Source organism: Bacillus rossius, assembly GCF_032445375.1.
Source record: "Bacillus rossius redtenbacheri isolate Brsri chromosome 4 unlocalized genomic scaffold, Brsri_v3 Brsri_v3_scf4_2, whole genome shotgun sequence".
NCBI classification, from domain to species: domain Eukaryota; kingdom Metazoa; phylum Arthropoda; class Insecta; order Phasmatodea; family Bacillidae; genus Bacillus; species Bacillus rossius.
The window spans coordinates 6,027,977-6,040,706 of record NW_026962011.1 but is presented as its reverse complement, the minus strand read 5'-3'; the positions used below and the strand labels follow the sequence as shown (position 1 = coordinate 6,040,706).

General features: G+C 40.1%; 1 protein-coding gene across 1 annotated transcript in view; it reads left to right on the top strand.

Moving 5' to 3' along the window:
* Positions 1-1,352: 1,352 nt before the first annotated feature.
* The window catches only part of LOC134542276 (furin-like protease 2), a 562,458-nt gene continuing 551,080 nt past the window's right edge, over positions 1,353-12,730 (top strand). The window contains exons 1-2 of the mRNA XM_063386419.1: positions 1,353-1,360; positions 2,131-2,359. Of these exons, the coding sequence (XP_063242489.1) occupies positions 1,353-1,360; positions 2,131-2,359 (237 nt within the window). The remainder of the gene's footprint in view (positions 1,361-2,130; positions 2,360-12,730) is intronic.

The following is a 12,730-nucleotide window of genomic DNA, read 5'->3' as shown; positions in this document are numbered from 1 at the left end:
TAACAATATGGTGTAGCAAACTGTTGTCATTTCAAGCAGTTGGTCTGAGCTGCATGTATGCAAGGCCATCGAGATAAACCAAGGGCCTGGAGACAAAAAAAAATATGTTGGCCCCCTTCCTAACCATCTAATGCACAGATTTTCAAATCCTACAGTTAAAATAAAAATCTGAAGACTCTAAACACTACTGTTGCCATAACTTTAAACTTGAAATGCGCGTATCACATTACTTGTAAGCATTCCTGTGAATTGTATTAACGAAAAGACTTGTAATTTTCAACCCACCACGGTAAAAACAAGCATTAAAATAAAGATCTGGAAACTCGAACGGGGTCCCTCCTGGTGCAGGGCCGCGGGGATTTGCCCCTCTTGATCGGGCCTCTCGACGGCTCTGAACAGGCCGGCCGAGTCTAGCCTGAAGTGGGCTCCACGCACTCGGCAGAGGAGACACCAGCGGGGGACCAGCGGCGCGGAACTGCGCGGGCGCATGCGCGGATTGGGGGAGGGGGTGCGCGAGAGATCGACCCCTCGCCCCCGGCGAGGCAGGGCAGTGTCGCGCGGTCACGCGGCGGCGGCGGTTCGCGCATCTCGACGGACGGCAGCGACGGTTGCACTGGGCGACAAGCACCGGACAGCTGCACCAAACGTCACAGGCAAGGCTGCTGGGGAAAGAGGCGTCGTGCCGAGATGATTTTAGGGATTGCAAAAATTCGCGGGTTCAATGACCTCCAGGGCAGACTCCGCGATCTTCTGCATACTTTGATCGAGGGACTCTAATTGGACCAGAGTCATACAGATTAACACTAAACCGATAGCAGTAGCAGCACAAAGGTATAATTATTTGAATTTTTATCATATTACAAAATGAATCCGCGAATTTCAGCGGTCTCTAGCTATCATGTTTTACAAACAAACTATACTAGAGACCTGCAAATTCCGCGTGTTGTTTTTTCGGGTGCCAGGTTACAATCCACAAATACATCCGTAGTCAAAAGGGGTGTTTATTTTTTTTTTTGAGAAAATATTTCGGGACTATCTATGTGTTAAGATGTTAAAGCATGGTCTGTGTTTCGTGGTTGGTTGCATTCTCCTTAGGTATGCATGTCTGCTTTCAGCACACGAATAACAATTTTTGTGCGGAAGCAAACACGTTCTGATTGGCCTTGTCATATGTGGCAATGCCTTTACTTGCAGATATCCACCAATTACAACGAGTAAACTGTTCCCGCGGTCATACCTTATTGTAGTCCAACGAGTGCGCAGATTGGTTCGCGAAAAATGCATGTCTCTAATAATCAAGGAAATCGCAGGTGTCCTTTGGCTGTTGCACATTTCGGTTTCTCTCCTTGCTCATGATTCGGTAATATGATTTGTTAGATATTTGTCATCGTTCTCTAATCCTACAAGAAGTATCAAATAAACTTTACTCCAGTGATGAGAGTCATTCACAGGGGCGCATATTTTTCGTGAAAAACTAAAAATTCTGATCGCTCATTAGACTGCAATAAAGTAAGTCTGCGCTGGCGATTGTTCCCTTTGTAATCGGCGGTCGTCTGCAAGTGATGCCGAGATGCCCTATTTGACCGGGCCATCCAGGACGCGTTTGCTGCCTCACTGGATGACTATGCTTGGTGTGCTGACAGTAGACTTGCAGGAAAAAAAGACCAACCACACAGACAATGCAACAATGAATTAACACGAATATTTTCACGAAAAATTCATGGCTCGAGTCATTCATAGGGACTGCAGAATAATTTTCATACCTTGAGCAAAACTCGCCTGTTCATTTGCTGCTGACTTGTGAAAACTCTCAACTGGACAACTTATAATTCGATACTTCTTTGATCGAGAGTCTATAATTTTTTTTTAGATTCATCCAGTTCGAACCGATTGCAGAAGCAGCAAAATGGTATAATCATTTGAATTTTTAGCATATTACGAAATTAATGCACGAAGTTTTCCGGGCTCTAGTATTTCAGTCTAGATTATGGCCAAAATAAAATCAATAATAACACGGATTTTGCTGGTCTCTGTGGCTGCGGTGTTGTTTCCCGCCTTCCATCGGCAGCGAGATGAAGACCTGACGCCGGGGGGAGGACATTGTTGGAGCTGTCCTGTGTCTGTGCGCAGTGTGGTCGGCGAGAGGCAGAGGGAGGCATGGCGGCCCCGGGACGCCGCAGGTAGTCGGCTGAAGGCGATGGCGCCGCTGTGGCTGTGGCTGTGGCTGTGGCCGTGCTGGGGGCTGGCCCTGGCCCGCCAGCAGCCCGTCTTCCACAACCAGTTCGCGGTGCTGGTGCCGGCGGGGGCGCGCAGCGCGGACCTCATCGCGCGCCGCCACGGCTTCGACAACCTCGGCCAGGTATGCCAACTTTCAAACAGTCACTTGGCCACGCTCCTTAAACATTTTCGCCTTAAACTAACCGACACCACTAGTTGCAGATGCATCCACGCAGTGGCGACCCATGGCACACACTTTCGCGGGGATGAAACTATTTTGAGAAGGGCCATATCGGGTGGCTTGTGGGGTAGGGAATAGCCCACAGGAACAAAAAAAAAAAAAATAATTCGAGGGACCTTCCCTCGTGAAACTTGACAAAATTAAAATTTTCAAGAAAACCTGTAACGACAATTTTAACTAATATTTTGCATATTTATTTTAGATTTCGGTGAAGTCGCTTTTTAAACGGTTTACATATCACTTTAACTTTTGGTGGTGCTGGGACAACACAAAGCACAAATACCCGGGTAAGAATCCGAACCCAGTATTACTGCGCACACTATTTCATAGTGATACAGTTGTTTTCATGTAAATGTTTAAAATGTATGAATATCTGTAAATTTGCATAAATATTTGTGTTCCATTTATCAGTTGTAATCTCCTCATCGGAACGACGATTCGAATCACGGCTATTCCAGTTAGAAGGTCTCGCGAGTCGGCGGGAAATTAACAGGCGATGGTAAAGGACTGTATGGTTGGGAATCCTAAGGGGTCAATGAACATGTGGATTTTTTTTACCAGTTCCTACGCATCTGTAGTTTCAAGTAAGCGGCCCATAGAGAGAGCTTGCGTGGTTGGTTAGACAATGGAATCGCATTCTCGAAGTCATTCCAGGGATATACTAGGATGGTTCTTCACCGCAGCCCGTGGCACTGTCCTGAATTTCATTGTTCAGTGTTACCGTCTCCAAATACCTCGCTGTCGATAATGTTAAGCGGTGTTAAGGAGTGAGGAGGGGTGATGAAGGAGGAGAGAAGGGGTTAAAAATAAATATGTCTTTCCCCAAACCACGTGATTCCCGCCAACGTCTCACTGCGAAGTATCTGTACCTGACAACAAAGTAATTCCGTAGCGGCCACAAAGCGGTTTATTTGGGGCTATGAAATATAAGTGGTTTCTGAAAAAGCGTGTTTGTGGACACCACGAAGTATCTGGCGGAGCGAATACTTACAAAATAGTCTGTGTTGCCTACTGAACTGCTAGTTTTTTAGTAGACTGAGTTGTCCAAAGGGTAACTAACCAGGAGGACGCATGTTAAAAAGGCTGTAAGGCTAGCAGCAACATAATGTACTCCAAATTGATATATTACTGAAAGGTATAGACAGTTCTATACATTATTGATTTGATTAATCTTAAAAAAATATTTTTTTTTCTACGTTTGTTAACTATTGTGTTTTATTTTTCATTTTGATTATAACTTAGATTGATGTCACACACCATCCTTTTGAATCGGGTGACAGTTACTACATCAATTGTTCACATAATAAATTTCAATAAATTTACTGATTTCATTCTTGACAGACCTGAATTGTGCGCTATAAAAAAAATCGTCGAAATAATATTCAGCAAAACAACACCGAGGAAGTTTTAGCCGCAGTGCCACAAACGCACATTGTAAACACATATTGTATATTGATAGGTCTCATTAAGTATTCATACAACCTGATCAATAGTGAGAAAAAGCTTATTGTGTCCCTTGGTGGATATGAATTCAAAGCACTTTAATCAAACGTGTTCCGATCTAATAACGTGCCTGTTAAGGCCAACATTGAAACAGGAAATGCAGTTCCATGTCCCAAAGCGTCAGCTACACTGGGTGGGTTTGGCAGTTTCTCTTCGGGAAAGGTCACATGGTAGGCAGCTGTGTTGCCTCAGCAAGGTTATGGAAAAAATTTGCTGATTCAGTGACCTCTAGGATAGACTCCCCGATCTTCTGCATACCTGGGCAAAACGTCACCTGTTCATTGGCTTCTGACTTCTGAGGCGTCTCAACTTCTTTGATCGAGGGTCTCTAATTGCCCCAGATTCATACAGATTAACTGTGAATCAATAGCAGAAGCAGCACAAGGTATAATTAATTGATGATTACACACGGTTGATAAAGATTGCATAGTCGCTCAATGGAGATATCACAAAAAACTATTTTTTTTGTGTTCTCGAAACACCTTGATTTTGAACGGCTTTTGCGTTATTTATATATTTAAATTCAAGTGAAACATTTTATTTACTGCGAGTGAACCACTTTACATCATTAAACTGAGTGCATTTATTAACAGCCAATATACCTGCAAACGAACAGCTACTAGCCCTTATGAGTTTAATGAAAGAGTTTATTTTGTGTTCGTGGCAACTTAAAATTGCTTGAGTGGAATTTGCACACACCTCAGAGTAAGAATACACCTATTTATGAAGCGTTTAAGTTCATAACAATTTGAAGGGACCTAAAGGATCATCTGTCTTCTATGTCAGTCACAGGCTAGACAGCAAACCCATGTGCAATTAAAATAATATTTTTCTTAAGTTTTTGGTTACGTGATAAACTATCAAAGAATAAGCTTAAATTACGCTTAAAAATAATAACAGACCAAACGAATAACATATACAGGGTAGATCTGAATTTCACCGATAAAATTTGGCTGCAGGTTCATCACAAAAAAAAAAAGAATTTGTATAACGACTTGTGGTATAAAGTGCTTCAAGAAGCTGTTGCTGTACACCTTTGAGGATATTGCTCAACAACTGGCTTATTGCAAATAATAGAGAAAGTACACATTTAAAAATTACAGTAAATTTACAGACTTTACTACAAAGAATTTATCTAAAATGAACTAAGTGTTATTTATAATTTCATGTCAATGAATCTTCGTTGAAACTGCGCTGTATTATGACTTTCCCATTGCATATTTCGTTCTAAACAAAGGTAAACACACGAGTGGGCAAAAGAAGAATGTTCTTACTGTAGACTTAACCAGTTTTTAAATGTTTTGCTAAGACACCATTCATATTCTTTTGGATTAGTGTTCAATATAGGTGAACTCAGTGTCCGTAAATGTACGAAGATGTCTGGATAATATCTAACCAGCTTTCTTCGTAAATTGACGGTATAAATTTTAAACAATGAATTAAAGTTGAAACACTAAGCGTCAGGATAATGTTTAAATGAACGAAATTCTACAACAGATCAAAACTTATCGCTGTTGTAAAATAATAGTATTGAAATAATTGGCGGAAAGTACACGTAAAGAATGTAGAGAAATATATTTTAAACTAATTTTTTTTTCGTGTTGAACCTGGAAGCTGAAATTTGTCCTTGAATTGCGTCCTTTTATTCACGAAATATTAGGATATTAAAATATTTTCAAGGAAAAAAATGCAAAATTTAAGTACGTAACACGTAAAAAAATTATTTTCTGCAAACAAAAAGTTTTCCAATGTTGTAAAGTACCTGATGCTTTCGTGAGCTGACCTGGACGGTCACTCACGCTCAGACAAAAAGAGATGGACAAGTCGAGAATTCTCGCAAGTGCGGCAATTGTGCGAGGGGCCAAGTTTAGGTAAGTGCCCCGCCGATGGCGGAGTTAAACTTCTCCATCTCGCCAAGTTTCTTTAAAGACGTAATTAACTCTTCCAATTAGCGCCCCATTAAGTAATTCCGGCTGGCAAACTAATTTATCATGGGCGGCGTCGGAGGTCCCTTGGAGCCGACATCTCAAGACAAGTTGAAGTGGAGTTAACTTTCAATTTGATTCTAATCTCTGCATGCCGCTTGAGAGATGTCGAAAACTTTACAGCGGTGAATTTACGTAATGGGCCATGCCTGTCGGTCCTTTTTCCTGCCCGGTAACAGTTTTTAAACCTCGACAGGTCTCTGACGCATTAAGTGACTGGGATAAACCTCTGCGTATTCAAATTTCAAATACGTAATTTAATACTTCACCCTTTCAATAATTATTTATCAGATCCTGATATAAAATTGTTGGTCTTTGTTTTATAACTTAACGATATTTTTGGACTTTTTGGATATTACAAAATTGTTAAAATATAATTGGACGGTCTCCGGGTAACAGGTAACAAGTCAAGAATTAACTTTTTGCAGGAGAAACAAAAAACTGTTAGATAAAAATTGAATTTAAATACCTAAATTTTTCTTGCATTATTCTTTTATTTACCAACATATTTACCAACATAGTTGCCAATGATTAAAAATGCATTACATATTCTAAGTATACTGTCTTAAGAGTTTATTGCTGGAATAAACTAAAAATCACCAAAATGTGACTTGTTACCTTTTACCCGGAATATAAAAAAATTATAGAACTACAGTTCATGAACATAGTCATTAAGGTTAATTTCCACTAGAATGTAAACTATGACCCAAACATTATAATTTTTTTATAAACTCCATTTATCATTAAAATAAAAATTTTCTGCTACATTGGACAAATATACCGAAAGGGTTAAGCTATACGCTGTTGCTTGCTTAGAACTAAAGAAAATATTATATCAGTAAAACGATCTGCAGCAATATTGTGATTTATTAGTGTTCAATATACCTAATGTAAATACTATGAGTAAATTGCGGTAAATCATGTTCCAAACACTTTAAACAGTGAAACACAAAACTGAAAATTTTTCGTCCCATAAAACAAAATGTTATAGCAGAACTAAACTATGAATGAATATTTCGTCAGATTAAATAATTACTTTACTTTTCCAGCAATTATACACCTGTTATGGCTGACTTTACTAGACGTCAAGTCCTAGACGTAAATATGCAAGACATATCACCCTGAAATAATGATTTAGTTTTTTATGTTGTGACCAAAAACATAAAATTCATTAATTATAATTTTGCCGTGTGGAAACTACATATAAAAAAACCAACGTGATACAAAAGTTCAAAGTGGCACTGCCAGTAATCTAACACAAGCTATGCAAAACACACACAAAAAAAAAACTCGCGTTTCATACATATTTCAGAAGAGTACAGGGGTCTGCATCTGACTGGTTATTAGCCTTTGTAGCAGTAAAATGATAGGATCATTCCACGACTCCCCCCGCGCGAGGAATGTCACTGGCGGCGACGCCAGAATGAGCAATGAGCGGTCGTACAGCTGAATTGGCATTTGATCCTCCCGTCGATACGCGCGCTATCTCCGCGCATCAATCACGGCCGCGCGCGCGTGCCGGGGCGTCGCGCCCGCGCACTTACGCCCCGCGGGTGTGAACCGTTATCGCACCGCACATTTGCTTCGCCGATGCCGGAGCTACGCGGGAGAAGCGTGCAATTCATCAGCGGTGAATTAAAGCTCTGGTAATTCGTCACGTAAGGAGAGAGGGCAAGCTCATGTGGATGTAAAATTACGCACGAAAAAAAAAAAATCTTACTTATTACTGTCATTCGTATAACATGTTAGACCTTCATAAAACTAATGCCATTATCTGTCCAAAGGCCATTTATCGTCTGTTCTCGTAATTATATTCTCCGTTTGAAAACATCAGATAACCGCCTATTTCCACAAACTTACGACACGAAAACCTGGGATATATAGGACGTTGCATGCGTACCAGAAACACAATGTCAAATCCTTAATCAGACAAATAATATTAATGATCGAAAGAACTGCAAATAATTAAAAAATAAAACACTAACAAATAATGTTACATTAATAAGTGGCAAACCTTTTTAAAGTCTTTACTCAGTAATATTTTATTGGTGAATACTTTAATCTTAAGAATGGTTCGTATTAGTTTCGACCAGGAGGAAAAAAAATTGAATTAGCAAGATGTAGTGAGGTTAACGTACAAATTTAAATGTTATTTATACTATTTAAAAAGACTATATTACCAGCTACGCCTTTGTTCTGCGGACTTAGTGATTAACGGTTTGAAAAAAAAAATTGGTTGTCTGTAAAGTCGGTTTACGGACGATAGTTTAACGTGACAACGTCATAACAAAACATTGATGAAATGACTGCATACTTTTATGAATAAAATTGAATCATTTTTATTTTAATAATAAAAGAATAAATACTTGAAATTATACTAGTAATCGGATTTTTAAAATGCAAGAATAATTAACCTTTATTGCCGAAATTGTTGTTGTAATAAGCAATGAAAACCACACTAACTTTTAACTTCAATTTATAAACAGTTGACGAAACAGTTCACGTGCAGATGACTTGTAATTAATTTTAAAACCTGGCGTTTAGCTATAAAGTTTAAATATAATTATGAACAAGTTTTCATATAAATAAACTTTAATCAAATATCTATAAACAATTATATGAATCACCATAATTTTTTAGTCAATTGTAACGTAACCTATTATTACTGCATACGCCGACAGCGTAACGGAACACAGCGTAACCGAACAATGAGCGTAACGGGACACAGCGTAACGGAACAATGTGCGTAACGGGACACTTTTTCGTGCGTGCAGCCGGCGTTCATCGATTTATTAGACGTTGTCACGTCAAAAACAAATCCTAAACAAACTCGGATCTGAGGCGAGAATCCAACCAGTTACTTCAAAACCAGAACTGAGGCTGGCATGGTAATTTTAAACATCCCGTTTATTACATCATTCCTGAAAATCACTTAACTGGCCCACTTATCTGTAATCATTATTATTTTCCTTAGTAACGAAACAAGGAAGCGCCAAGGTCGACACCGACAAGCGCATCAAATGCTCCGTCATCTCTGAGAGCAGGCAGTATCTACTTTCCTCAAGTTGCGTGTACCTACGAAGTAACTAAGCGGTGACCTTATGGCTTCATCCATGGAAAGTGAGTGACTAAGTTCAATACTCGTGGTTTCGGTGGTTCTGCGGACCGACAGGTTGTCCATAAAAGAATGTCCCAGTTTCAAATGTATATTATAATATTTTTAATGAGACTATTTACAGCAAATCATCCCTCAAATTGAAGGTTAACTTACCTAGTTTTACTTACTAATGTTCAATATGTGCACCTTTATTTATACGACACACATTCAACCTAAAGTTTAATTCTTCACACACTTTGGTTAACACGTCTGGAGTAATGGAAACAGCGGTTTCTTCAATTCTGTTTCTCAACTCTGGCAAATCATTAAGCAGCGGCAGAACGAAGTAACAATCTTTTATAAAGCCCCAAAGGAAAATAAATCGCATGGCGTTATGTCAGGTGAACGAGGAAGCCAGCGAAGAAGAGCTCTCTGTCTTATCGATCATTACGACCGATCCAGCGGTCCGGGACTTCGACGATCAACCACTCTCGTACAAAGAGATTCCCATAAGTGGGGCGCCATCCTGGTGCCAAATAAAATTTACAGGTTTAACCTCTACTAAAGGCCATTTTGCGTAGGTGTCGCTGCAAGCGAGAAAACAACAAAGTAGCTCTCGCGCATGCGTTGATCTAAAACTGTGTGAGTTACTCTTTCATTGCGACCTTGAACAAAAACTCTACAATGCTTACAGTTGATTCTATTAAAATTTATAACTGGGACATTCTTTTATGGACATAATTTACTATAAGGGTTTTTTAAGATACAACAGTGTGGAAACAACCATTTTGTCTAGTACTTATACGCTGAAAATATACGTACAAATATTTACAATATGCTAAAAGTCTTGAAATAATCACTCCCTCATAGTTTGAAGATTTTTTCTTTCGAAAACGGATCTCATATACGTTGAGAAGTTTCCAGTAAAAAAAGTGTTTTTGAAACAAGTTGAGGGGCAATTAAGGGCCCTGTCTACCTGGGCTTCAGAAGAAACATCGCTAATTTAAAACTATTCAAGATATCCCTGTGGTGTCAGTTTACCAAAAGCTTTTAAGAATACGCTTCGGGCGGTTGGGTAGTTCAGTTTCCGCATTTCGTTTTTAAACTGTATTTTAAGGAGAGTGAAAATGACCAAAACGCGTGTTTTCAGAGTTATTTTTAGACACTCAATGCCCGGTTAAAATTCTTCAAAGCGTTAATAGGCCTTGCATTATTCCTTTATCTTCATTTCTCCGCTATATAATGTTATTGTTACAGCTCAATTTTCATTGTTTGTCCTGTGCACGACGAGAAGACTGCGCGCCAGTTCAGAGCCTCGCGCTTAGAGGCGATACCGCGCTCGAGGCACCAGCGAGCCGTCGCACCTATCATCGAACCTCAATAAAACCAACACACGGCTATCTACCGTCGACGGAGAGAGAGGCAGTGCAGTTTACACGCTGCAAGGCGAGCCTACCTTCTGGAATGTTCCCCGGGATGACGTAATCTCCACGCGTTCTCTTCGGCAGGGCAACACCGACGCTCAGTTCACAAAAAACACGGAGTCTCAGACACTGTTCGACCGGTTCGCTAGGGTCCGCAGCGCTCAACACTACCCTTTGGCCTCCTCTGAAAACTATTGTATACAGTAACGCAGAATAAACAATGTTTGAATATACTTTAATGAGCAATTACATCTCATTGTATACTACGGCCACGGTTTACTTTATCCTTATGTATTTTAACACTATAACGAAAGGTTAACATCGATAGTAAGGTTTAGTATTACAGAATATAAACCCAGTAATGAGCGTTTCATGAATTTTCATTACAACCTAGACTAAAGACATTTTATATGTTTATGCGATACTCTAACACAGACTTTTATTATTTTAAGAACAATGCTTCTCTGGTCTCAAGTTCGTACCGAGTAATGTTCTGTGTGATACACTTTATCGCTATTAATGCAATAAAATTCGATATTAGGCCTATTGTGAGTTGCTGAACTTCATTGAACTTTTTACTATTTTACCAAACATTGAAAAATTTATCAAACTCAACAGTTATTTTACACTTAATAGTTTCCGCTTCATTTTTTGCATACTCAATTTGCAATGTCATTATTAAAATCCATTTATATATGGTTATTAATTTACCATATTTATAATTGTTTCCTTGGCTTATTTCTTTAACGCTATTTATAAACACATTTCTTTCTTAAACAAAGGTGAATAAAAATCGAAGTTTGAAGCTAAGATTTTTTCATGCTACAACTAGGTTTATTAAAATCATTCTCCTTAAATAATCACTTGAAAAAATGATTTTTATGGGCCGAAACTTGCCAAGACATTGCTAAGAATAACGATTAACACCTGTCTGAAAAAAAATACGAATTTAATATTCGACATTCAATCTTCAGTGACTGGATTAGCGAGAATCTCTTCTCTCTTTGTGTCGAAAATGTTGATGATTGACAAACTCGCTGGTGGTTGGGGGAACACACATCAAATTTCTAACTACCTTGGTAGGTTTTGCTTGTTGAAATTTGTGAAGTACCAGAGTGCTGCGGGTGTCTTTGTCAGGCCCATCAGGTAGTTGCTTCGTTGCCTCTGTGCAAACCAAACTGTCGCGCATTCTTTTCATCAGTGACATTGTTGGACATTCTGCGGAATATTTTTACGACTTTATAATAAAGTTCATAGCTTGGTTTGAGCTCTTTTGAAAAGTAATATTTTTTTACGAGAACATGTTTACTTAAAGTTGAGGGCAAAATGACTATGTAACATTGCACCGTAAACAACTAAATTGAAAATAATTAAATATACGAAAATTGTGTCTTCAAATATATTTTTGGACGCGATTCAAACATAGTTTCCGCACCAGCCGCTAGAATTAGCTGATGGAGAAGCTATACGTCGATTATTGAATCATTCGATTTGCATAGCGAAAGGTTAAAACATATAATGAAACGGCTTTTTTGCATAACGTTTCATTCTCCTTATCCATACTGAACGAAATTGTTAAAAATGCAATTTTTCCCGCTAACTGTGCAAAAACTACGATATATAAGTAATTATTTTATTTTTGTTTTGTGAAAGTTCGGCCACTCAAAAATTCGGCAGGTCTCACCGCGTGGAACGTGAATGTAAAACAGTGGCACGAAACGGGACGTACGCCCTTGACCCGTCGACTTCGGAAGTTCGGCGACCCAGCGGCCCCGAGACGGCGCCGAAGAGAGCCGTGTTCGCGACCCGTGTCCGAGCGCCGTGCATATTTTGACGCTCGTCGTCATTCACCGTGAGATTAATCGCAGCTGCGCGGGAACAGCGGAATGTCGGCGCGGGTGTAGCGAACCCCTCGCATCGCCGTCGCGCTCTTCCCCCCCCCCCCCCCCCCCTCCCGGGCGAGTGTCGGCGGAACGCGCGGCGCGCCTGATCGCCCGGGCGCCGCAATAAACGGAGAATTCACGGCATCTGGGTCGGTGCTGGGGACGTCGTCGCTGCGAACACAAACCTCCCTGCCATCGCGCGGCGCGGGCAAGGTTCCGACTGGGGGGTCCGCCGTGACGTCACCTGGACCTGCGTCGGACCAAGCGCTGGCGAGGGCCGGGCGCTGCTTGCTGTCGAGTCGCATCCGGCCGCGTTCAATCAATATCAACCAGAAGTTAGGTATTATTATTGTAGCTTCGCCTGGAATACTAAAACCAGG